The sequence below is a fragment of the Dermacentor andersoni genome, chromosome 6, assembly GCF_023375885.2.
Source record: "Dermacentor andersoni chromosome 6, qqDerAnde1_hic_scaffold, whole genome shotgun sequence".
NCBI lineage: Eukaryota > Metazoa > Arthropoda > Arachnida > Ixodida > Ixodidae > Dermacentor > Dermacentor andersoni.
This window is the reverse complement of record NC_092819.1, coordinates 64,420,747-64,443,986: the sequence shown is the minus strand read 5'-3', so window position 1 is coordinate 64,443,986 and position 23,240 is coordinate 64,420,747. Positions and strand designations below refer to the sequence as shown.

General features: G+C 45.4%; 1 protein-coding gene across 2 annotated transcripts in view; it reads left to right on the top strand.

The window, feature by feature from the left end:
- The window catches only part of LOC126522740 (uncharacterized), a 28,714-nt gene extending 5,742 nt beyond the window's left edge, over positions 1-22,972 (top strand). For both annotated transcript variants that reach the window (XM_050171527.2, XM_050171528.2), the window contains exons 7-8: positions 14,529-14,727; positions 20,738-22,972. In XM_050171527.2, coding sequence (XP_050027484.1) covers positions 14,529-14,727; positions 20,738-21,059 — 521 coding nt within the window. In that variant the 3' untranslated portion in view covers positions 21,060-22,972. The remainder of the gene's footprint in view (positions 1-14,528; positions 14,728-20,737) is intronic.
- The last annotated feature ends 268 nt before the right edge of the window (positions 22,973-23,240 follow it).

The following is a 23,240-nucleotide window of genomic DNA, read 5'->3' as shown; positions in this document are numbered from 1 at the left end:
CTGTCAGTGTTTCATAGTGAAATATGGTATGCATGTCTCCTGCCATACCTGTTTGCAGTGCTGGACTGAGACGCAACAATAGCCCAGAGAGCCTAAGTGGAAGAATAACAGACGTACAGTTGACCACAAACATTTATGGAACACAGGACATAGGCACAACAAATTTCTGCTTTGCTAAATGGACACTAAAAAGAAAAATAATTTGAGCTGTGTTAGTAAATTATCCTTCTGGAGTACAGTCGCCGACCGTTTTTTTGGACCTCACGGGGACTGCGGAAATGTCCGAATAAGCAGGTGTCCAAAAAAGCAGATTAACAAAAAAAAATTCCTTTATTTCCACGCATTTATTCGGGCTCGGCAGTAGGCTTGAAGAAATCGTGAATGCACCGTTGCACACTGTTCCGTTTACGCCCAATCAGATAAGCCTGAATCTCGGAGAGGGTCGTACGGTCACTATAGGTGGCTGAAAGCACAGTCACTGCTTGTACATGCTCCGCACGCGACGGCAGTGTAGCACATGGTGCGTCATTTTCCGACTCAGAGTCATCGTCCAGCGGTGCAGCAGAAACCTGACGAATGATCTCGCCCTCGTTGAGTTCAGTACATGTCAGTAGAGCAGTGTCAGCACCTGTGAAACTGTCAAATGAGACGGTGGAATCGCAATGCAACCACTGCACAGGTCTCAGCAGAAAATTTTCGGCGTCAGTAGGGAGCACATCGGAAAGCGACAAATCCTAGGCCTCCCGGCACCCGCTTGCCGGCATTCCCCAGCGCAGTTTGCACAGGCACTGTCGGCGCCATTAGACACTTGACGCAATGTTTCCGTATGCCGTATCACCGCAACCTCGACACAGCACACAAAGCAAACACCACCACGCTGTCACGACGACACCAGTCGCACAAATGAAAAACGTGGCCTACTCGCAGCGTCATGCGCGAAGAAAGAAACAATTCAGCTGCTGGATTGTCTTGACATGGCTTACTAAGCTGAGACCGAAACTGCTATAGCCACTCTATCGAACCAGGCAGAAACGATGATGAGCGGGGATTTGCAGTAGCGCCACTTCGTGGGGCAGCAAGGAGGCTCCGTTCAAAACAAAAATGACATTCAGAAAGTCGAACCATGCACCGGTCAGAGTCGGTGCGCGGTGCTCTCGATCGAGTTGGCTCAAGGAGTGTCCGAAAAACTAGACGAGAGGTTGCAAGGTGTCCGAACTTTCGGCATTTGTTGTACATTATGGTCTATGGGGAGAATGGCGGTGCTGCGAAGCAGACCGAATGATCGAGCATGTCCGAATTTTTGAAGTCCAAAAAATCGGTCCACGACTGCATTAAATTCCACTCTTACTGTTAGAGAAGGCTTAATAAACCACAAAGACCGTGAAAACGAAAAACAGGTGGCAATGCTTCCTTGAAGTTTGCACGGCACCTTGCCGTGATATCATGAATTCAACCCTTGCGGGACCGTAAGATTTGCATGAATTATTTGAAAGGTTGAATTAAAAAATGGTGAGAAACTGAACGAACTCAAATATATTTTATTGCTTTAACTAGAATGTCGTCACCAGACTACTTCACTACAGTGTTACAATAACTGTATATGTTGCCGTCGCTCGGTGGCCTACAGATCTCAACACTGTCGTCGGCACTGAGAAAATTCTCAAAGAAGAGACATAGTCCAGGGCACAGTGCAAGTTGTAGTCATCACTGCAGTACAGGTTTCTGCCGTCTCTGTCATTGGCTAAGGAAGCAGTATCACTGTCTGCAGAATTTATTGTGTTTTCAAGCTTCTTAGCAACCGCTGCACACATAAGGAGGCACAGGGTTGGGATCAATATAACCAAAGTACCATACTTTGGCATTTGAAATAGAACAATAGCAATATGTGGTTTATCACCGGGTCTTTCCAGTCTGTTCGAATTAAGTGAGAATTCGAATTAACACGATGTTGAAATAATGAAAGCAGACTGTACAAGTTGTAATTGTAGGACCACAAAAAGGGGAAAAAGAAAGTTTTACCTGCATTTAAAATAGACCAGGAACACGTACCAAACATTGTTAGTATTTCATTATTAAAGCCAGGCTGGTTCACCCTCAAGTGAAGAGAATCTGTGCTGTCCAGAGCATTCGATATTCTGCTCACAAAGTTGAACAGAAGGGCACTTATGTAACGAGAAACCAAGCGCAGCTCATAGAAAGGGTAATGTGGAGTAGAAAGCAAAGTAACACATGCATTTAATACTCCAAGTAATGTAAAATAGCTTAACGTTCACTTGTGTTGAAGGACAAGGAGGATCGATGTGGGTAGCATTGCAGCATCATGCATATAGCAATCTTATATATACGCGACTGTTCATTTATATAATTGCAATCATTACTTTTTCTTCATTGCATTTTGCTGCGGTGGCTAAATGCTTATTGCAAGATGCAGAGGGCATTGTCGCTTTATGCAGGCGTAGACTGCGAAGTCCTCCTAGATGTCAGGAATGGATCTTTTGTGCGATCTCAGTAATTTTGCCTCTTTCTGCTGCATGCAAAATGCACTTCTTTGTTTCGGTGATTCCCTGACTGCTCCTTTTGGTCATTCCAAATAGTCACACCATGGCATGCCTGCGGGTAGTTTAGGAAGTTAAAGGGGGCCGAACCACCCCTTGGAGGAGGAGTAAATTTTAATGAGAAGAAAGAAGGAGAGGTCGGGCTGGAGGGCATGTCTCTAGCCTGCTACTCGTCACTGAGGTGAGGGGAAGTGGGAGATGCAGGGAAAAGTAGGTGGCAGGTGATTATGTTATGGTACAATGAGCTGCTATATGCGCATTGTCCAATACGCAGATGCGCGCTGTAGACACAATACACGCAGGAGTAACGCTTGTCCACACAAAACGTTATAGCACAAACACATATTGCACTGTCTGCACGTATCGCAGGTTCTACAGGCGGTCATCTAAGCTAGTCTTGCGTAGAAAGTTCAAGAGTGACTTATGGTGCGTTGGGCATGGTCAACTCCTCTCCACGCGCCTAAAATATTTTCTTCCGAAAGGGGCAGGAGTCCAAGCAGTAAATACTAGACTTAAGTGTTCTTTACATTTAGGGCTCACGCAAAGTATGTGAGCTATTGTCTCGGGAGTGTGACAGACACTATAGTCAAGGTCCCGCTCTTAACCAATCTTGTGAAGGTATCGGTGAGTGTACACCACACTGAGCCGTAATCAATTGAGTGTTTCCTGGCCTCTCCGCAACCGAAGTGGAAGCCAGAATCACAAACCAGTATCAAGTTTATGGAGGTGCTCTTGCTGATGTTCGGGGTTGTCTGTCCCATTGTCGCACCATAGAGGTTCTTATGGGGTTATGGAGCAAAGTGTTACTGTCATACTGCGAAAAGATAAGTTTTATAATCTTCTCGTCATGTGTGCCTTTTTTGCCTCCGCATCAGCCTGTTCATTTCCAGCTGTTCCACAATGGCTAGGAATCCACTACAGCATGATGGTATGCCCAGATTGAGAAGCCTCAGCAAGCAGAGACATGATATCATAAACCAGAGGACTATATGCTGTTCTGTGATTCATATAATTGCTGATGAGTTGCAGTACTGGTTTTGAGCCACAGAACACTGTCCATTTCTCAAGGCTTTGTTGCAATATGCAGTGTACTGCTTCTCGAACTTTGGTCAATGTTCCGTGTCCTATCTTGCACTGTTGCGCGATCCCCATTCCAGGTACCATGTACAAACCTGCCAACTCTTCCAAATTTTCCGTAAAATATACAAATTTTCCGTAGATGTACAAAATGTACAAATGTACGATTATACAAATCTTGCTTGAAATTTTACGAAAAACATTTTATTTGCGAAAAAAGTTAAAATGTAGTAAAACTACACCCTGGTACCTTGCGCCGCCACGAGAGGGCAATGCGTATGCGTGGTATCATCATCAGCAGCTGCAAGGTTGTAGTGACTTCTGTCGTCTGCTAGGGGGGTCACGAATCCATGTCCAAAGCTCAATAGCACCTCTGCAAACCTGTTGCCGTGCTGTTGCCTTTGTTTGCACGAGCGCGTGGGTTTGGACTTCAGTAAGCTTCAGTCACTGCAGTGTTGGCCTCGCCTTCTTTGTGACTAGCTGCCGCGATGGATACAGTACGACTCCGGCCTGTAGCAGCTTTGCAGTGCAATAACAGGCTCGAAGCTCTGACAGTACTTCCAAGTGTTTTTGAAATCCTACACGGCAGAATTTCCGTGCTTCGTGCTGTCGAAGAATGGGGAGAAGTTCGGATTCTGCACCACATGTGCCTGTGATGGGAACATCTCGCATGGCGGCAAGTCTGACATCAAGGTCCACATCTCTTCGAAAAAGCATCAGGGATACGTGTGAGCCATGGACAGCCAGCCAAGCCTAACAAGTTTTGTATGCAGCAGCAACGACCTCAGTGTGGTTCTTGCAGAATGACTCTTCACGGCGTCTTTAGTTGAACACAACATCCCGCTGAATGTCAGTGATCATGCCAGACCACTTTTCCGGGAGATGTTCCCCAAGTGCGAAGAAGCGAAATGCTACACCTGTGGACGAACAAAAACGATGTCAATTGTTCGGGAAATGGCTGCCAACGCGGAGGCTCCTTTGCTGGGTGCCCTAAAACAGCAAGTATTTTTGATCGCTGTCGATGGCAGTAACAGTAGGGAGACGAAGTTTTACCCCTATTGTTGCGACATATTTCGTTAAAGAAATGAGTAGAGTCGAAGCCGCCTTCTTTGCCGCGGGACAATCCAAGGGGAAGCGACGGGCCACAAGATTGCAAATCTGGTTCTGGACAAGATGAAGTCTCGATGTTTGTCTGTAGGAAACCTGTTGGCTATGTGTTCGGACAATGCCAATGTCATGATCAGCATGAAAAACAGTTTCTACTGTATTGAGAGGCTCAACCAGGTTTTATAGGGGTTGGTTGCCCATGCCATCTCACAGGCACGTACCCAAGGGGGGGCCCGGGGGGGCCCGGGCCCCCCCCAAAATCAAGTGGCATACCCCCTCCCCCCCTCCCCACCCACGCCACCACTCCTCACACATTCCTAAAGCGCCGCCAGATCAATGTTGAGACTTGGCAGCTGTTCATCGGTCAGCATTATGCTGCCTTTTTCACTCCTTTTAGATGGCGGTAGTTATCGGCATCTCTTGTAATGTGAAGGACAGTTTTCTCATAGATTCCGCACCGGCGCGATTAACTCGAGATGCGTTCAGTTGTCACCATCTATTCAACCGTCATGCGCATAGCTGTTGCTTTTGTTAGTTCAACCTTCTTTGTTTAGGCTGATCCTGGGACCAGGAGAGGGATGCAGCTGTTACTCAGCTGGTCTGTACTCTCATGGAACAAGTTGCGGCGGGAGAAAACGCCAATTGCTTTTAACTTATCCCTTTGCTTCATTATTTCCTTGAGTTATGGCTCGCCGCGACGCTGGCAGATGCCCGGAACCATATACACGTGATATGGGTTAGGTAAGGTGGGAAATAAAATAATGTGAAAGAGCGTCCATCATGAAACCCTGCAATAACCCTTAAACTCATAAGCAAGATGACTGTCGCCCGTTACCTCGTCTGTTTTTCCCTAATTGTATAGCACTTTTCGTGCAAAATTGGCAACTGGAAACAAAAATCGCAGGGATTTGAGAAATTAAGCGATCTACTAAGGGAGAGAGCCAAGGCAACAACCAAACTGCAAGCAAAAGCGAATAATAAAAAAGTTAACCGTTGCTTATGAGCATATTTATGGATCAACATCTGTTTATTTAAAAAGGAAATAGAAAAAACCGCCGCCGGAAGTGGAGAACAATTACTTGTTTTGAATGACGCTTCTACAGTTATCGGTCGAACCGCCTCACGTAGCCACTTCTCTGCTGTGCTTATGTGGGTGTTTTTCTAACCTTTCGCGGGGAGTGCAGTACGTCTAGAATCGCAGAGTCCTGCGCTCTACGCGGTTGTATGGGACTGGCGGCCGCACAACGTTGTTACGCAATTCGCGGAACTGTAAAAACTGATCAACAAGGCGAAAGTAACTGATATTCGAAACTATAACATGAGAAAGACTGAACAAGCCGTAAAATATGAACGCTGCCTGAAATCAGTAAAAAAGAAACCTGGCATAGGACAAACCATGATGTATGCACTAAAGGATACGAAGGATAATATCATCAGCAATCTCGAAGATATAGTAAATGCAGCGGAAAAATTCTAAGCTGACCTGTATACCAGAGGAGTCACGATACCTCACTTAGAAACAGTAATGAACAGGATACAGAAACTCTCCTATAACTAGCGATGAGATCAGAAGGGCCCTGGAAGACATGAAACGATGAAGAGCGGGAGGAGAAGGTGGAATAGCAGTCGATTTAATCAAAGGTGGAGGAGACATAACGCTTGGAAAACTGGCGGCTCTTTATACGAAGTGTCTATCGACTGCAAGGGTCCCAGAAAACTGGAAGAATGCAGACATTATACTAATCCACAAAAAAGGAGACGTTAAAGAATTGAAAAATTATGGGACCATCAGCTTACTCCCTGTATTATATAAAATATTTACCAAAATAATCTCCAAACACTGGACTTTAGTCAACCAAGGGAACAGGCTGGCTTCCGGAAGGGATACTCTACAATGGATCACATATCCATGTCATCAATCAGGGTATCGCGAAATCTGCAGAGTACAATAAGCCTCTCTATGTGGCTTATATAGATTACGAAAAGGCATTTGATTCAGTAGAGATATCAGAAATCGTAGAGGCACTACGTAATCAAGGATTACAGAACGCTTACGTAAAAAGCTTGGAAAATATTGCTACATGCGTGTGTTACTTGTTTGTTTGAACGAGGCGCGTAGGCGCCATCACTCCAGAAAAGAGGAGGAAGAACGAACTGGGCTCGCGCTGTGAATCTAACCGGTCAACGCTGCAACCGTTGTTGTAAATATAATCTGTAAATAGTTTCTCGTCTTACTGACTCGTCCTTCGCGTAAGAATATCTACAGAGGTTCTACAGTTACCTTAATTCTACACAAGAAAAGCAGGGTGATACCTATAGAGAAAGGGGTCAGACAGGGAGGCACAATTTCTCCAAAGCGTGCTTAGAAGAATTCAAGCTATTAAACTGGGAAGGCTTAGGAGTAAAGATCGACAGCAAATATCTCAGCAACCTTTGGTTTGCCGATTACAGTGTTCTATTCAACAACAATGCAGACGAGTTACAACAAATGATTGGAGACCTTAACAGAGAGAGTGTAAGAGTGGGGTAGAATATTAATATGCAGAAGATGAAGATAATGATAAATAGCTGGGCAAAGGAACAAGAGATCAGGATCGCCAGTCGGCCACTAGAGACTGAAGGAGTACGTTTACCTAGGTCAATTAATCACAGGGAACCTTGATCATGAGAAGGAAATTCACAGAAGATAAAAATAGCTTAGATCGCATACGGCAGACATTGCCAGCTCCTGATTGGAAGCTTACCATTATTATTGAAAAGTAAGGTGTGCAATCAGTGCATTTTGCCATTGCTGACATATGGGGCAGAGACTTGAGAGCAAGTTAAGGACCGCGCAAAGACCTATCGAACGAAGATTGCTAGGCATAACGTTAGGAGAGAAATAGAGCGGTTTGGATCAGAGAGCGAACGGGTATAGACGATATTCTAATTGACATCGAGAGGGGAAAAAATGTAGCTGGGCAGGTCATGTAATGCGCCAGTTAGATAACCGTTGGACCAGTAGGGTTACAGAATGGGTACAGAGGGCAAAATGCATGTCTAGAACGACCGAACTGTGTGCTCCGGGCCGCTCGGAGCTACGTGCGCGACATCTAGCGATAACGCCTGGTTCGAGACGGGCGGAGTGTCGGCATGCGCGGCCAAGCTGATAGCACTGCCTGTCTTTTCGGGGCTCGCAGGCTGCTGCGGCTTTACCTTCTGCTTCAGTCGTCAGAAGCGCTGATGTGCGCTGCCAGTCTGCGAAAGCGCATACGCGGCGGAGCGCACGCCACTGGCTTCTCTTTTTTTTTACTTTCTTTTTGTGCACTATCAAAGCTCTGGCAGGGAGCATTTCACCGCATCATTCACGCGCCGGTGTACTGCATCGTCATCCTAGCCGCGAGCCTTATATCAGTGATCGAGGTTTGGCAGGCTGCATTTGCCGGCAAATGCCAAAATCGGCATGCCATTACTGAAAGCATACTTGGACCTTAAGTGTGGCGTATACACAAGATCAGATATGCGATAACCTGAATAAAGTTTTCATCCCTACAAGTGAACAGACGAGATGCGTAAAGGCATCGACGATGGTGCCGCGACTCACAGTAGACCAAAGGAAAGCCATCACAGAGATGGGCCGGACAATGACCCAAAGAGCTATAGCTCAAGCTACTGGGCGCCCTTTAGCCACAGTCAACAGAGTACTGCAGGCATTCCACAAAGAAGGCCGACTTAAGGATGCTGCGCGCGGCCGGCCACCAAGAGCGACGACGGAAGAAGAAGACAGGCTTCTTGTCGCAGGAGCAGCAGATGATCCGTTCCTCAGCGCCAGGGAGCTTCGTGACATGTTCGCTTTGAACGCATCCACTCAGACAATCAGGAGCAGGCTTCATGCAGCAGGTGTGAAAAGTAGAATAGCTGCGCAGAAAACACAACTGAGACAAGCGGATTGGGACACGCGCCTGGAATTCGCGTCTGTGGTGGAAGACTGGACCCCAGACAATTGGAGAGCAGTCGTCTTCAGCGACGAAGCCACTTTTTGCACGCGCTGGGACCAGCAGAAGCAGGTGTGGCGGCCGGAAAAAGCACGGTAGGACTGTAGTCTGTTTCAGTGTGCTCGCACGTCTGAGAATATACCCGGAGTTTTTTTTTAGGCTGTCAAATTTATATTTTAAAACCAGTGAAAGGTGGGTGAGTGCAGTATGATTTGTTAAACTGTACAGCACGGTGGGCATTATGTATGCAATAGAGATGAAACACGCATAAAGAACTGAAATTAGTATATCTTATTTTCGGCTTCAGGGCGAAACAATAAATCGCAAAATTAAAGGTCGTGAATGCATAATGCGAGCTCAGTTCTTACGTTTTCGGAATCGGCAATGTTTTTTGAAGTATAGAACATCAAAATCACACTTTTAAATGTTCGTTAGGTTACCTTTTCTGCATGGCACACCCACAAAATTGTATCCTTAAGCTAAGATGTGGCGAATTTTAAAACAGCGTGTGTATTTTATCATATAAAAGATGTGTGATTGATTTCGGGTATTATACTGTGCGCTGCGACGCCATATTAAACATCTACAATGCTGGAAAGCCAGCTTAACGAGCTCGCGAACGGACATTTTGACGCTCCATATTTTGAACCATAATGGGCTTCAATCTGTTTAATGCGTTGCACTCTCGTCGTTTCCAGTCCTTCACTGCTACCACATCAGGTATCATTAGCTCTGATGGCAATTTGATTCCTCTAATAAAACCGGATTTCCCTACCACCATGCAGGGACGAAGAAAAATACATTTGGAATGTGCGCAGCAGCGGCCGTGTTTCAGTCAGCGTGTGGGGAGCCATCAGCTACGATGGACTAGGACCCCTGTACCGCATTCCTGGGCGTATGACGGCAGAAGTCTACGCGGAGGTGGCAGAAACGGTCCTCTTGCCTTATGTGCTTGATGGGCCGTTTCCGGATGGGCTCTATCACTTTCAACAAGATGGAGCTTCTGTGCACTCAGCCAAGACTGTCCGAGACCTTTTTGAAAGGCTTGGCGTTATGACCCTTCCATGGCCTGCAAGAAGCCCTGACCTTAACATTATAGAAAACGTGTGGGGACTGATGAAGAAAAGCCTATCCAAGAAATCGGGACTCTCCAATTGCAATCCGGATGGGCTATGGGAAGCCATTGAAAATGAGTGGGGACACCTCCGCAATGACCGCGCTCTCGTCGACTCCCTCTACGAGTCACTGCCGAAGAGGATTGAGATCCTAAAGAAATCTGGGGGAGCCCCTATTCGCTATTAGTTTGTCCGCTCCATCCCCTAATAAACAGTAAACTTGTGGAAAAAATAAAAGAACGTGAAATGAGAAGCCAGCAATCTGTTTTCTTTAATGACCAAAGAAGAACAGTGAAATAAAGACAAACCCGCCGCTTACACTTACTTCGCGGCACCTTTAATACTAATTTGCCTTCCTGCAATTGCCGAAGAACGAAAACTGCCAAACCTCGATCACTGATATAAGGCTCGCGGCTAGGGTGACGATGCAGTACACCGGCCCGTGAATGATGCGGTGAAATGCTCCCTGCCAGAGCTTTGATAGTGCACAAAAAGAAAGTAAAAAAAAAAGAGAAGCCAGTGGCGTGCGCTCCGCCGCGTATGCGCTTTCGCAGACTGGCAGCGCACATCAGCGCTTCTGACGACTGAAGCAGAAGGTAAAGCCGCAGCAGCCTGCGAGCCCCGAAAAGACAGGCAGTGCTATCAGCTTGGCCGCGCATGCCGACACTCCGCCCGTCTCGAACCAGGCGTTATCGCTAGATGTCGCGCACGTAGCTCCGAGCGGCCCGGAGCACGCAGTTCGGTCGTTCTAGACATGCATTTTGCCCTCTGTACCAAGAGAAGAGAAGCGCAATCGAGGACGACAAAACACTAGGTGGAGCGATGAAATTAGGAAATTCGCGGGCGCTAGTTGGAATCGGTTGGGGCAGGACAGGGGTAATTGGAGATCGCAGGGAGAGGCCTTCGTCCTGCCGTGGACATAAAACAGGCTGATGATGATGATGATGATGATGATGATGATTATGATGGAGGTGGTGCCCCCCCCCCGAAAAAAAATCCTGGGTACGTGCCTGCCATCTCATAAACCTGGCCACCCAAAAAGGAGCTTCATGTCTTCCTGTAAAGGTTGATGAGGCTTTGGTTGACATTATTTTTTCCCTAAAGAAAAGCTCGAAATGGAAAGATAGACTTAAAGAGTTCCAAGAAATGCATGACGTCAAGGTCAGAGCGATGTTGAAGCATTCGCCGACACGTTGACTGTCATTGGGAAAGTGTAACCAAAATCGGCAAGTAACCAGTAACCAAACCAAGTAACCAAAATCGGCAAGAGGTTAATTTAATACAGCACATATCCAGTGACCCAAGTTTGCGTCAAAAAGCTTTATCGAAGAGTGCCAAATGCCTAGTTGTCACATACTCAATGACCCAAGTTGGTCCTACAGTTGGTTTCAAACATGGTTCCCTTAGCACACCATCCCGATGCCCTAGCCATTAGACCATGGACTAGCCAGTGACCAAAGCTGGCGCAAAAGAGGTTAGCTGGGAACAGACAGACAGACATAGACATACTACAAACTGCGTTAAGTTCCCAAAGAATGCTAACCGCACTAAAAGGCAAGCTGTAAGAATTGTTTGCTGTTCCTTCTTTCGCTCTCTATTTTAATCTTCACAGGTTGGCAGATATGCAAATGGGTTAGGTATAACTAAATGGAGAATACCACAACCTATAATGGGGCGGCATCATCATATGGCGGCAAGCAAGAGCATTGCACTTAGGCCAGACTTTGGCGTGCTGGTGTAAGATAGAGCTAGGTGGAACAATGCAAGCGTCACATTACCCAGCTTTGCATCTGCTTCTTTCTAGCACAGGATGAACAACAAGAAGGGATAGGTAGCAAGGACATGGTAGGGGCAGCAGTTGATTGTCAGTAACGTTTCTTTCTATAAACTATGTTTAAGAACTTGTTGGAAAGATTCGTGTGTTGATGCCTTCAAGTACGCTGCACTTTGTGCACCTCTCTTTAATGTGTTTCAGGGCCCCTTTAAGTATTCTAAAAGGCACCCATCACGATGGTTCAAAGGCTACAGTGTTTTCGGGATGAGCTTGAGGCAACAGGTTGAATTTTGGTCGCAGCGGTTGCATTCCAATCGTGGTGCTATGCAAAAGCGTTAATTTACTGTGCTTTGGGTAATTGTTAAAGCAACACAAAATGGATCACTAAATCAGTTTAGACTGATAAAGCATTCTTTCAATATTCTATTTCTGTTAATATTGCAGTAATGTAATTGTTAGAAGAGAAAATAAAGGTCAAAATACCATGTTTTGAATTTCACGCTGAAACCCCAGTACCTGTACATGAATGTGATGTCACGGATTTTTAAGAAATTTACCTCATTATGCCTGTTGTGGCTCAATAACATTTTTTTTATTCTGCTATTTTACGATACAGTGCAGTCAATTTTTATGAATAAGAACATTGACTGGGGCCAAGCAGACGCTGCCCAAATCCTTGATGTCATGCCGAGCTGGTGCAGCAGCTTGCAATGCTGCATTGCCACGTGTATCTCATTTTTGCATCTTTTCTGGCTTACCAAGCTTCTGCTTGTGCTGACAGTGGTTGTTCTGGTGTTGTAGAAGGGTAATTTGCTAATACGGCTCAAATTATCTTTTTAGTGTCCATTTAAGGCAACCTTGGTGGCGAAAATTATTCAGAACCCCTCTCATATCCCATGTGTTGCTTTCGTATAGTAAACGCCATCAGTCCAATCAATTAACTGTAATATGTAATAGGTGGTGTCCAAATTCACATCCCAGTGTCAGTTCTCTAGGTAACAGAAGCTAATCTCAAAGGCCATGCTTTCCACTAACACCATGCCTGCATCAGATGTGCCAGAAGCAATTGCAGAACCAGAAACACACCACGGACTCCATGTTTCGAGCACTGTTTGTTAAGTAAGCACAGTTTTCCTACAAGCATTGTTTTTGTTAGTATGATAATTCCAATTCTTTGAAATATTCTTTCTAGGTAATATGTGTGTCAATCACTGTAGACAAAAATTATCTCCCACTCTTTGCACATTACAGAGGAAGTTTGTGGAGTTTAATTATGACATGACCATCTAAGTATGCAGCAAACAGCGTGCAAAACTCGGTCAGGGATCTGGCAGTGTAAGGAAAATTCACCTGGATTCCTTAAGGGAATGGTGTAATGTCATTAGAAAAAGTCTGGGCTTTCTCTGCTGTTCTTTGATAAAATATGAAATTTAGGGAACCCACATCTTCATGTAAAGTACCATACTTGTTCAAATATAGGTCAACATTTTGTTTCAGAAATGCTATCCGAAAATGAGCTATCGACTTATACTCATGAACAAAACTAGCAAAGTATTGAGTTAACGGACTACATAATACCGTTGCAACTGCCATAAAGCCAAACTGGGTGTTATTCAGATTGGCTTACACTACATATTCAATGCGCTCGACGACACTGAGGATTATGTTTGGGGTGGTGAGGGTGCCTGTGAAGCATCCGACGTGGACGACTTCGCTGGTAGTTTTGACGAGGATGCAGCTTGTCGAATCGAGTAGCGAGGTTTAGTGACCGATCTTAAAGTAAATAAACATGTTATGTTCAAACTTCCTTGTCTTGTTAAAAAAGAAAGATATAGGTTGACTTATACTCAAATTTCTTTTTGTTATTCCTCGATGAGTTCGCTATATAGGGGTCGACCTATGTTTGTGTTTGACCTATATTCGAGTAAATATGGTATGTGTTCCTCCATCTCTTAGTTGCTATGGTGGCTTTTATGCCATGTCAAATTCTGGGCGCTCATGCGGGGCTGAAGTCATTTCTAGCGCCCCCATGTCTGCGTCAGATAGTCTCTTCAATGTCTTTAGGCAAAGGGTTCACTGTCATATTTTTACTTGAATCAAATCAGATCACATTTTTTGTACACATTTACCACATTGAGTATGCCAAAGGAGGCTTCGCTGTCTTTGACTGTATGGGACCTGCTATCTTTTGGTGCGCATAACTACTGAAGCATGGAGTGCTTCCTTGCTACAGTGGCAGTCGCTAAAGAAGCCACAAACCGGTGGGATCATGTGGATGTTGGTGGAATCTGATAGAATGGGATGAGAATTTAAACCTTTGCTGTGCACCAAAGCAAGGCGTTAAAAAACACTTTGTTGATGAGATCAAGGTTTAAACCACGGTCACAGTGCTTGGGCATGGCCAAGGTCCAGACTTTAGTCATGGCTCTGAGGTACACCAGCTTGGTGATCAAGATTCTAAACCTAGACTGCAGAGCTTGGGTGCCTCACATGGGCATCTGTTAAGTGTAATGTTACAAGATACAATGGCATCAATACGTATATAAGGATCAGATATGTGTAGCTGATACTTTAGTCAAAATGCAGACCAATAGGAGTGTAACAAGCCATTTAAGGCATAGGACTGATTACTGGTAGTGCATTACCTAGGAAGGTAAGGGGAATGCAGTTGAGCACAGCAGGAAGTTTAATGGAGTAATAAGATTGCAAACCTTGAAGTTACATGATGGGTTCTATGGGTGGTGTCCTAACCTAGCCCTCGGCAACTGCTTCCTCCGAGTAATGGGAACTGCTAACCAAAACATGTCATGACTGCCATGTTTTGGACATCACCTATTAACGCAGAATAGGTAATAAGCGTATCTGTCTTGGAGGTCATTAAAACTGATGACAATGCAAGTTTCATTGGAGTATGCGATTTCTGCAGGGCATCCACCTCCGCAGCAGCAGCAGCCACATCCACAGCCTCCCACACAACAGCAGCCGCAGGTTCCCCCTGGAGGCTACGCAGGCGCACCATTGCCGACGGCCAGGCCTGGTCCTACGCCAACTCCTGGGATGCCCGGCCAGCCTCCCCAAGGGCCGTACGGTCAGCCTGTATACCCCCAGACTTCGGTTGCACAGAGGTGAGGAAAAACGTTAGAGGCCAGCTGCAACGAGATTTCACTTTGGCTGTAGTGTTTATGGATTAGTAGCAAATACAGGTAAACCTTGTTACTATGAACACCACATTAATGAACTTTTCAGATTAACAGACTTTTTAAAAATTCCATAGAGTGACATAGAGCTTCCTATTTGTTGGTGGTTTTCTCGGCATCATCGTCTCTTGCACGCGCCACTCTTACTATAGGGTGCTTCGGTAGTGCATGGAAGCAGAATCTGTGTAAAATAGCGACAGTGTGGGCCGAGAGCCAACAGCACCGTTTTCGTGGATAGCTCATACCGTGACAACTGATGAACTGATGGGTTGATGGGTGGAATGTTTAGTTTTGGGGTTTCATCATAACGACCTTTCAGAATAACGAACAATTTGCCACACTCCCCTGAAGTTCCTTGTATTGAGATTTCACTGTACTATTGAAGCAATCTTGGTTAAGCTACAGGACTGGTAAATGCATAATTTTCTTATTAGCAGCCTTTAGCACCTAAGCAGATAATGTGCGCACATGGTGGTGAGCATGTGTTGTGAGTCCCAGTACGTCGCTTCCAAGATTTTTCAGTGCACCATGGGTGGCTACACATGCTGCATAATCTCGGAGGTCATGCCAAAGAGCCACACATTCTAGGTCCTGTGTCACTTCTCGCGAGTTGTAACGGTGGCATATTATTTTGTCTTCAGTCTTGGTGTCAAGCACAGCCACTTTTGCAAGTTTTCATGATGCATCTATACTTGAATTTAAAATGGAAAATTTTTCACGGAAGCTCCTCCATATTTATGCTATCAGTAATTGGACTTTCTATGAAAAGCAACATTTCTTACAGTTGGCCTTTAACAAGGAAAGCTTTTTAATGGTTTCGGTGCTGACACAAAACAAGGGGAAACATTTGCAAAGATGCAATATGAAACTTGATGGGGCCAATCACAAGAAGACAAAAAGCATGTCTGTCAAAAGCTATTTCTTAGCCTTTCTGTCCCGTTTAATCCAGATTAAAGCAACCCTGGAGACAAAGGCAAGCACGAGAAGTCTGCTCTTGATTCCAAAATTAAAATCTTTGTGAGCTTCCTTTGTGCAATATTTGGGCAGACCTCTATTGACAAACTCGGCTCACTTATACCGAAAGTAATACCATCTGTCGACGTTAATGTGATTGGCATTGAAGCAAATGTAGCGGCATTCCAAATGCTGCTGGTTGTGGTGTTGGGCTGCTAAGCACAAGGTCGCAGTATCAAATCCCAGCCGTGGTGGCTGCATTTAGATAGGGCCAAAGTGCGAAAACACCTGTGTACTTCGATTTAGGTGCACGTTAAAGAACCCCAGGTGGTCGAAATTATTCCATAGTCCCCCACTACGGCGTGCCTCATAATCAGATCGGGGTTTTGGAACGTAAAACCCCATAATTTAATTTTCTTTTCGCATGCTGCTCCGCTGCTATTTGCTGAGTGCAACCATGTGGAACTGCAATTTGCTCCGGAAAGCCAACCCTGAGTGTTTTGTGCTGTATGTCAAATTGCACTCAAAATTCTCATCGTGCACGCTTAAAATCTTCATGTCATGTTCTGCATGTCATATCATACATGTAATTCATATCATGGCATTAATGTCATGTCATGCATATCATGATATGTATGCAGTTACAGAAAATACTGAGTTAGGAAACAAGCAAACCACCCTGTTTCCACAACCCTGTTAAACAGTTTGTTTAACCCTTTAAAGGGCAACTCCAGCGTTTTTTAGCTATATTAGGATAGTGTCATATTCAAATGGCACTGAGGGTCTGGTCGCTGGCAGGGTGGTTCAGTTTGCTTATAGATTCATCAATAATTTTAAATAAAAAATAAACGAGATACAGAAACCGAAACAGGCAGCTGCTTCGTGTGACGTCATGGTGAGTCAATGACATCAGACCCTGCAATACCATAATGTAAACATGCAGTACACATGGCACTAATGCCAAATAAGCAAAGCTGATGATGTCTCCTGGCTACACAGGAAGCTTTTACAGATTTCCGAACTAGACAGCAATTTCAGCTATGATTTAGTGACAGTGGCGGTGTAGTCTCTGATGTAACAAACACAGGGTGGCCAGTAAAGTCACATGAGTCGGGAACGCAACCATTCTTTAAAATTCGTTTTCAGGAAAACTAAATAACTTGCAGCCATATTGTTTGGCACAAATAAAAGAGAACGTATTTTCAAAATTTTATTATGATCAGTGGACATAGAAAAATCACCGGAGTTGCCCATTGATGTCGGTTGTCACGAATTCGCGACGTATCAAATAAATGCAGCCTATGCCCTAGGAATATGTTTTCTGTCTCAAGTGCCAGTTGTCACGCATTCACAACAATGTTTTTCGCATTTGGTACCATCTAGTAGCAGTAGTGGGTGGCTGGCAACTATTGTTTACAGTAACGATCAACAATGTGCTCACACATGCAACGCCAACTATTTTCTGCAGGTTTTGTGAACATAAAGTCTGTTCATGCTTCTGAAATTGTCTTTGCACTGTTTACATCCCAAAGATTACAACGGGTATGTAGTGAGCATGAGATTGCAGTTAATTTTTGCATTACCGCTTTCGATATGGCAAGTCACAAATTCGTGACATTCGCAATTTGTGGCACTCAATGATTGTAGGAACATGTTGTTCAAGATACTGGAAAGTGCCTTGTTTTTTGGTAAGGAATGGCCGTGACGTTTTATTACGATAAGAAGAGGCTTTGTGCAGGCCTTCTACTGGAGGATATAAGCAATGACAGCTTCCCAAGTGATGCAAAGTCATTGCCTGTAGCCAGGGACTTTTTTTCGGGGGTAAGGAGCACACACTCGGCAGGGATGGGGGGTGGGGCAGGCAGGTGTTGTCGCACATCGATTTATGCGAGGTATTCCTGGTACACTGATATTTTTGAAGGAGGGACAGCAAGGGTACGTGCCTAGTGTGATGCCACTAGCTTAGCACATAAAATGAAGTATCCCTTGAATGAGTTCTCACAATGAAATCAGCACATCGTTGGCAGCCATTGTCGTCAGCTACGTGAAACATGCCTGCAAAAATGACACGAAGTCCACTCAAGCTGTTTATTCAGATTTTTGTCTGGTCTCCCATAACATTGTTGAAAATGTAATTCAGTTCATTTGAAAACTTCTGTCATCATCGTGTAACGACAATGGCTATTTCGCTTTACATCACAGTACGCTGTTGCATGGCTTTGCCAATGTTATTTTGGGGGTCGTGTAAAAATGGTGGATGCTTTCATTCTATTCGGTCACCAACTTTTTCTTGGTGTCAGGGCTCACAAGAGTAGCTTTAGAATATCTTCGTTTTTGTTATTTATTTTTTTTCCGTTGGGGATGGAGATGTCCAGGCTTGCTTCATGAAAACTTATTTGCAGCGGAAACGCACCTGCTGCAGACTTTATTGTGGCAGCAATCTTGTTGCTAGAAGTTATACAATACAGTGATGGGGAATAAAGAAAGCTTTGCTGTGCCAGAAGTCTTGTTGAATGAGAACTTATTATGCAGGGATTCAACTGTAGGGGTGCACTGAACTGAACACTGAACTAGTGTGCAAATCACAACAGCAGAGCCACTGTCTTACATCGTAGATGATTGCAAACACTGGCTTTGCTAGGACCTGTTGTCCACCAAGAGAGAGAGAAATAACTTATTTATATAGCCGGCAGATTGGTGGGGGGGCGAACCCCGCCTAGATGGCAGCCAGAAGCCCTTGAGCTGTAATCTGTAATCTGTAATGATTAGTTATCTCCCTGTTGCCAACCATCCGGTCCCCTGTCAGCCCCAGCCGTGGCGCCCCGGTGGCTCGGCTTGCGAGTCCTCGAGCCACGGTGTCGGCTGCCTCATTGCTGAGGAGGGAGGTGTGTGCAGGCGCCCAGATGATATGGACAACCCGCTCACCGCGGAAGTTTGCCAGGATACATTGTGATTCCGGCGAAATGCGCCCCTTTGCATAATTTAAAATGGCGGTTTTAGAATCACTATTATCGTGGCCAGTGTGGAAGCCATTGCGAGAGCAATGGCCGATTCCTCAGCCACCTCGGCTCTGTTGGTTTTAATAGATCCGTTGACCTTACGCTCACCTTCCGAGTTCACTGCAACGATACACATATTCTGATTAGTCGTGTACTCTGCCAATGCACTTTTTTTTTTTTTTTGTCGCCCTTAGGATGGCAGGAGGCCACAGGGTGTAAGTGTAAGCGTACAGTCAGGTACTTGTTCACATGGCAGGGTGTTTTCGAGGTACATACCAGAGTAGATTCCAACTAACTCAGCTATGTCATGTAACTACATGTAACCTCAGAACATTGACGCATAGTTGTGGTTGTTCTGGAGTTGGAGTACTAAGAGTTGAATCTGAAAAAAGTATTAGTTCTTGCGCAGCCAAGCAATTAATTTATCACTTTAACTTGGCCAGAAAGCTGGTTTCAGAAAGCTGCGGCTTATGGGTAGACCATGCCATGTCTTCTAATATGCATGACAGTGCCACCAGACCTGTTGCTCTGCTTACATGCTTTCAGCTTGGAATTTGAATTCATGACTTATCTTTTCAATGTTGAAAGGGGGGAGGGGGGGGGCGTGCATTTGTTTGATAACCAAGAAATACATCAGCTACCATGTATACTTAAAAAAGATAACTGTTGTGGGTTCTTCATTCAGGAATGGTTGTCATTCAGCTACAGTCACCGACCGTTTATTCGGACCTCACGGGGACTGCGGAAATGTCCGAATAAACAGGTGTCCGAAAAAGTAGATTAAGGGGAAAAAAAAGAAATCCTTTATTTCCACGCACTTTTTCAGGCTCGGCAGTAGGCTTGAAGAAATTGTGAATGCGCCGTTGCACGCTGTTCCGTTTACGCGCAGTCGGATAAGCCTGAATCTCGGAGAGGGTCGTACGGTCACTGTAGGCGGCTGAAAGCACAGTCACTGCTTGTACACGCTCCGCATGCGACGGCAGCGTAGCACATGGTGAGTCATCTTCCGACTCTGTCATCGTCCGGCGCTGCAGTAGAAACCTGACGAAGGATCTCGCCGTCATCGAGTTCTGTGCATGTCAGTACAGCAGTGTCAGCACCTGTGAAACTGTCAAATGAGACGGTGTCCGGAATCGCAATGCAACCACTGCACAAGTCTCGGCAGAACATTTTCCGCGTCGGTAGGGAGCACATCAAAAGGCGACAAATCTTAGGCCTCCCGGCATCCGCTTGCCGGCATTCTCCAGCGCAGTTTGCGCGGGCACTGTCAACGCCATTAGACACTTGACGCGATGTTTCCGTAGGCCGCGTTGGATCACCGGAACCTCGACACAGCACACAAAGCAAACACCACCATGCCGACACCAGTCGCACAAACGAAAAACGTGGCCTACTCGCAGCGTCGTGCGTGAAGGAACAAATCAGCTGCTAGATCGTCTTGACATGGCCTACTAAGCTGAAACCGGAACTGCTGTAGAACCACTCTATTGAACCAGGCAGAAACGATGATGATGAGTGGGGATTTGCAGTAGCGCCACTTCGTGGGCCAGCAAGGAGGCTCCGTTCAAAACAAAAATGGCATTCAGAAAGTCGAACCATGCACCGGTTAGAGTCTGTGCATGGTGCTCTCGATCAAGTTGGCTGAAGGAGTGTCCGAAAAATCAGATGAGAGGTTGCAAGGTGTCCGAATTTTCGGCAGTTGTTATACATTATGGTCTATGGGGAGAATGGCGGTGCTGCGAAGCAGACCGAATAATCGAGCATGTCCGAATTTTTGGAGTCCGGAAAATCAGTCAGCGACTGTATGTGTGTTCTTTGACAAATGTTCAGTTGGTAGTCAGCACTTGTGTTTGCACCTCTTTCCGTTAACCACTTGTTGACGCACTTTTCAGTGATTTGTGCTGCAGTCACGTCATGAGTCATCATTGTGACTGTCATGTAAATTGACAGTGGACTGCATGCTTTTCTGTCTTTTATTTATGTAGCATGCCTCACGGTCAGCAGTTCCCACCGGGCGCCACCCCGACCGGGATACAGGGACCGCCACAGCAGGGTGCTCCCCAGGGTATTCCCCAGGGCCCACCACCACAGCCCGGGCAACCGCAGCCTCCATACGGTGGTGCCCCGCCCGTGTCGCAGGCCTACCCTGGTTATCCGCCCCACTCTGTGCCCTCTTCTCAAGCTGGCGCCTACCACTCAAACCCAAGCCCAACTCCAACCAGTGCCGGCAATCCCTACGCCAGGGGAGGGTCCCTCCCCACTTCCTATCCCCGGCCAGCACCGGCCTATCCTCAGGGGTACCAGTAACATGGAGCCAAGTGATGGCTACAGTTTTTCTCCTCGCTCTCTCTGTTTCTTCTTGTAAGTTGAGCAAGAAGGAGTCTGGAGAGTTGTGGTAGCCACCAAAGGAGCGAATCTTGCCCCCCACCTGTACTGATGGAGTGGTAGGTGGAAGCGCTGGCAAAATGGAAGTTCTTTTCTTACTCCATGCGCAGATCAATTTGTGGACCACTAGTTTGAATCTAAGGCACTTCTACCGCAGAATTTGTAAAGCAACCACAGATGCAAGATCGCGTGCGTAGAGAGAAGTGTGGCCTAGAATGCAGAGGCCACTAAATGTTATCGTACGGGAAGATCACTTTTGCAATTTGCTATTTTTTTTTCCTAGAAAAAACATTTTCTTTCTTGAGGCAGTTCAGCGCGAGATTGAGCACATTGAAACACTCAGGTGTATGGAGCTCAGAACGAGAGCAGATTGTCCTGGCCCTTATGATTTTCTATTTGAATGCACAGATGAGGAAATGTAAAGCTTTTGTAAGGGAAGTGTATGGCTGCTGTGCTAAATGTAATAATTTGTAGTTACAACCAACCCTGCGCACTGTTGTGTTGTAAAGACAGGAAGCTGATTTGCGTAGGGGAATATGAACTGAAGATCAAGGCTTTCGACATTTCAAAGATCAAAGGCTTTCCAGCGTGGTGCTTTTATGTATTCGAGTATTTGTGCAATGCATGAAGAGAGATGGAGACCTCTGCTTAGGAGATTTTCATAGTCGAATTTATTTAATTTGCGATAATGTCGGGCTCTACTTTTGGCAGCACCATTGCGTCTGATGTAAACAGTGCACACACACATTTAATACTTCAGTAGTCGCCTTAATGTCAAGAGGCCGCCTTATTGCATGGCCATGCTGGCTAAATGTAGTCCATGGCATTTACCATACTCGGCGCATGCAAAACAATGAACTCGGGCTTGGAGTGTATTGCTGTGCAGCTCTTCGTTGAGCAATGTTTGTCTTTCGTGATCTTTGTGTTTCGCTAAGTTTTTTTACTGTACTATTTGATGCAAGCCACTAAAGAACTTGCTCTTACCATACTATTGTTTCTTTACATTGTGCTTGTTGCTGGTCATTAGTTTTGGCATTCAGAAGAATCAAGACCAATATGTATGTATATCTGGTTTGCCAAGTGTCTTACTTGCTGCGAGAAAAAGGTACACATTAGAAATTCAGTTCCTGCATCTAGGAGGTGCTGGCATGTATGTCGTGGCTAAAGTTCCAGTGCCTGTTTGTGCTGCTATTTTTCATATTTTGCTAGCCGTTGCTGCAGATTGCAGTAATAAACCATCTGTAAAAAAAAAAAAAAAAAATCCCAGAATTTGGCATCACAAATACTGGTATGGAATGCTTGGGGCATAGCTTTGGTGTAGCATTCTTGTTGTTTGTTTTTGGGCTAACTTCAGTGGGGTTTTAGTCATGATGATGCAGAAATATAAAAAGTGAAAATAGGTTTTTCTAATGAGCCGATCAGTGTTGTGCCCACAACTTTTGCGAACGCACACCCAATGTGTAATATCGGGTAGCAGCATTAAACGAAGGTAACTGTACATTGAGTAGTATTCTGTTCGCTGCAAAGCACACTTTGTAATCCTACTTGCCAGCTAACTTGCAATAACTGAGTTTCTGCTCATAACTTATCTTGCTTATAGTCTTTCACATTCCACATGCTTGGCGTTTGTACATAACTTGGTGACCACCATTAGGTTTATTAGGTTTAGCCTTGCGTAATTTCTGTGCGCCATTCCTTGTTCACAATCAGCCAGCAAGTAGTGTTTGGGCATTGAGGCAAGAGTTTGTTGCAACAACCATGCCGGCGCTTAGCGGTACTGTGATGGCTTCTGCGTGTACACATTTTTATGTGGAATAAACATGGACTACTAGAAATGCTTGCTGTTTTTGCCCGAGGAACAAAAGTGAGCAGGCCACTTCTGAAAAAAGTCTTGAGGGAATTTTTCAGCGCTGTGAGCACTTAAGCAATGAGAGGGCTTTGTCATCCTTTATGATGCAGCGCAAAACGCTCCTGCTTATGGGTCAGCTACTTCTCTTTCACGCTGCATGAAAAAAAAGTGCACTTGCTCTGCGCTTGCCGATCCAGGTCAACAAAGGCTGTGAGCAAGGCAAGAGAGAGTAAAGCACCCTGTTTTGAGTGCTT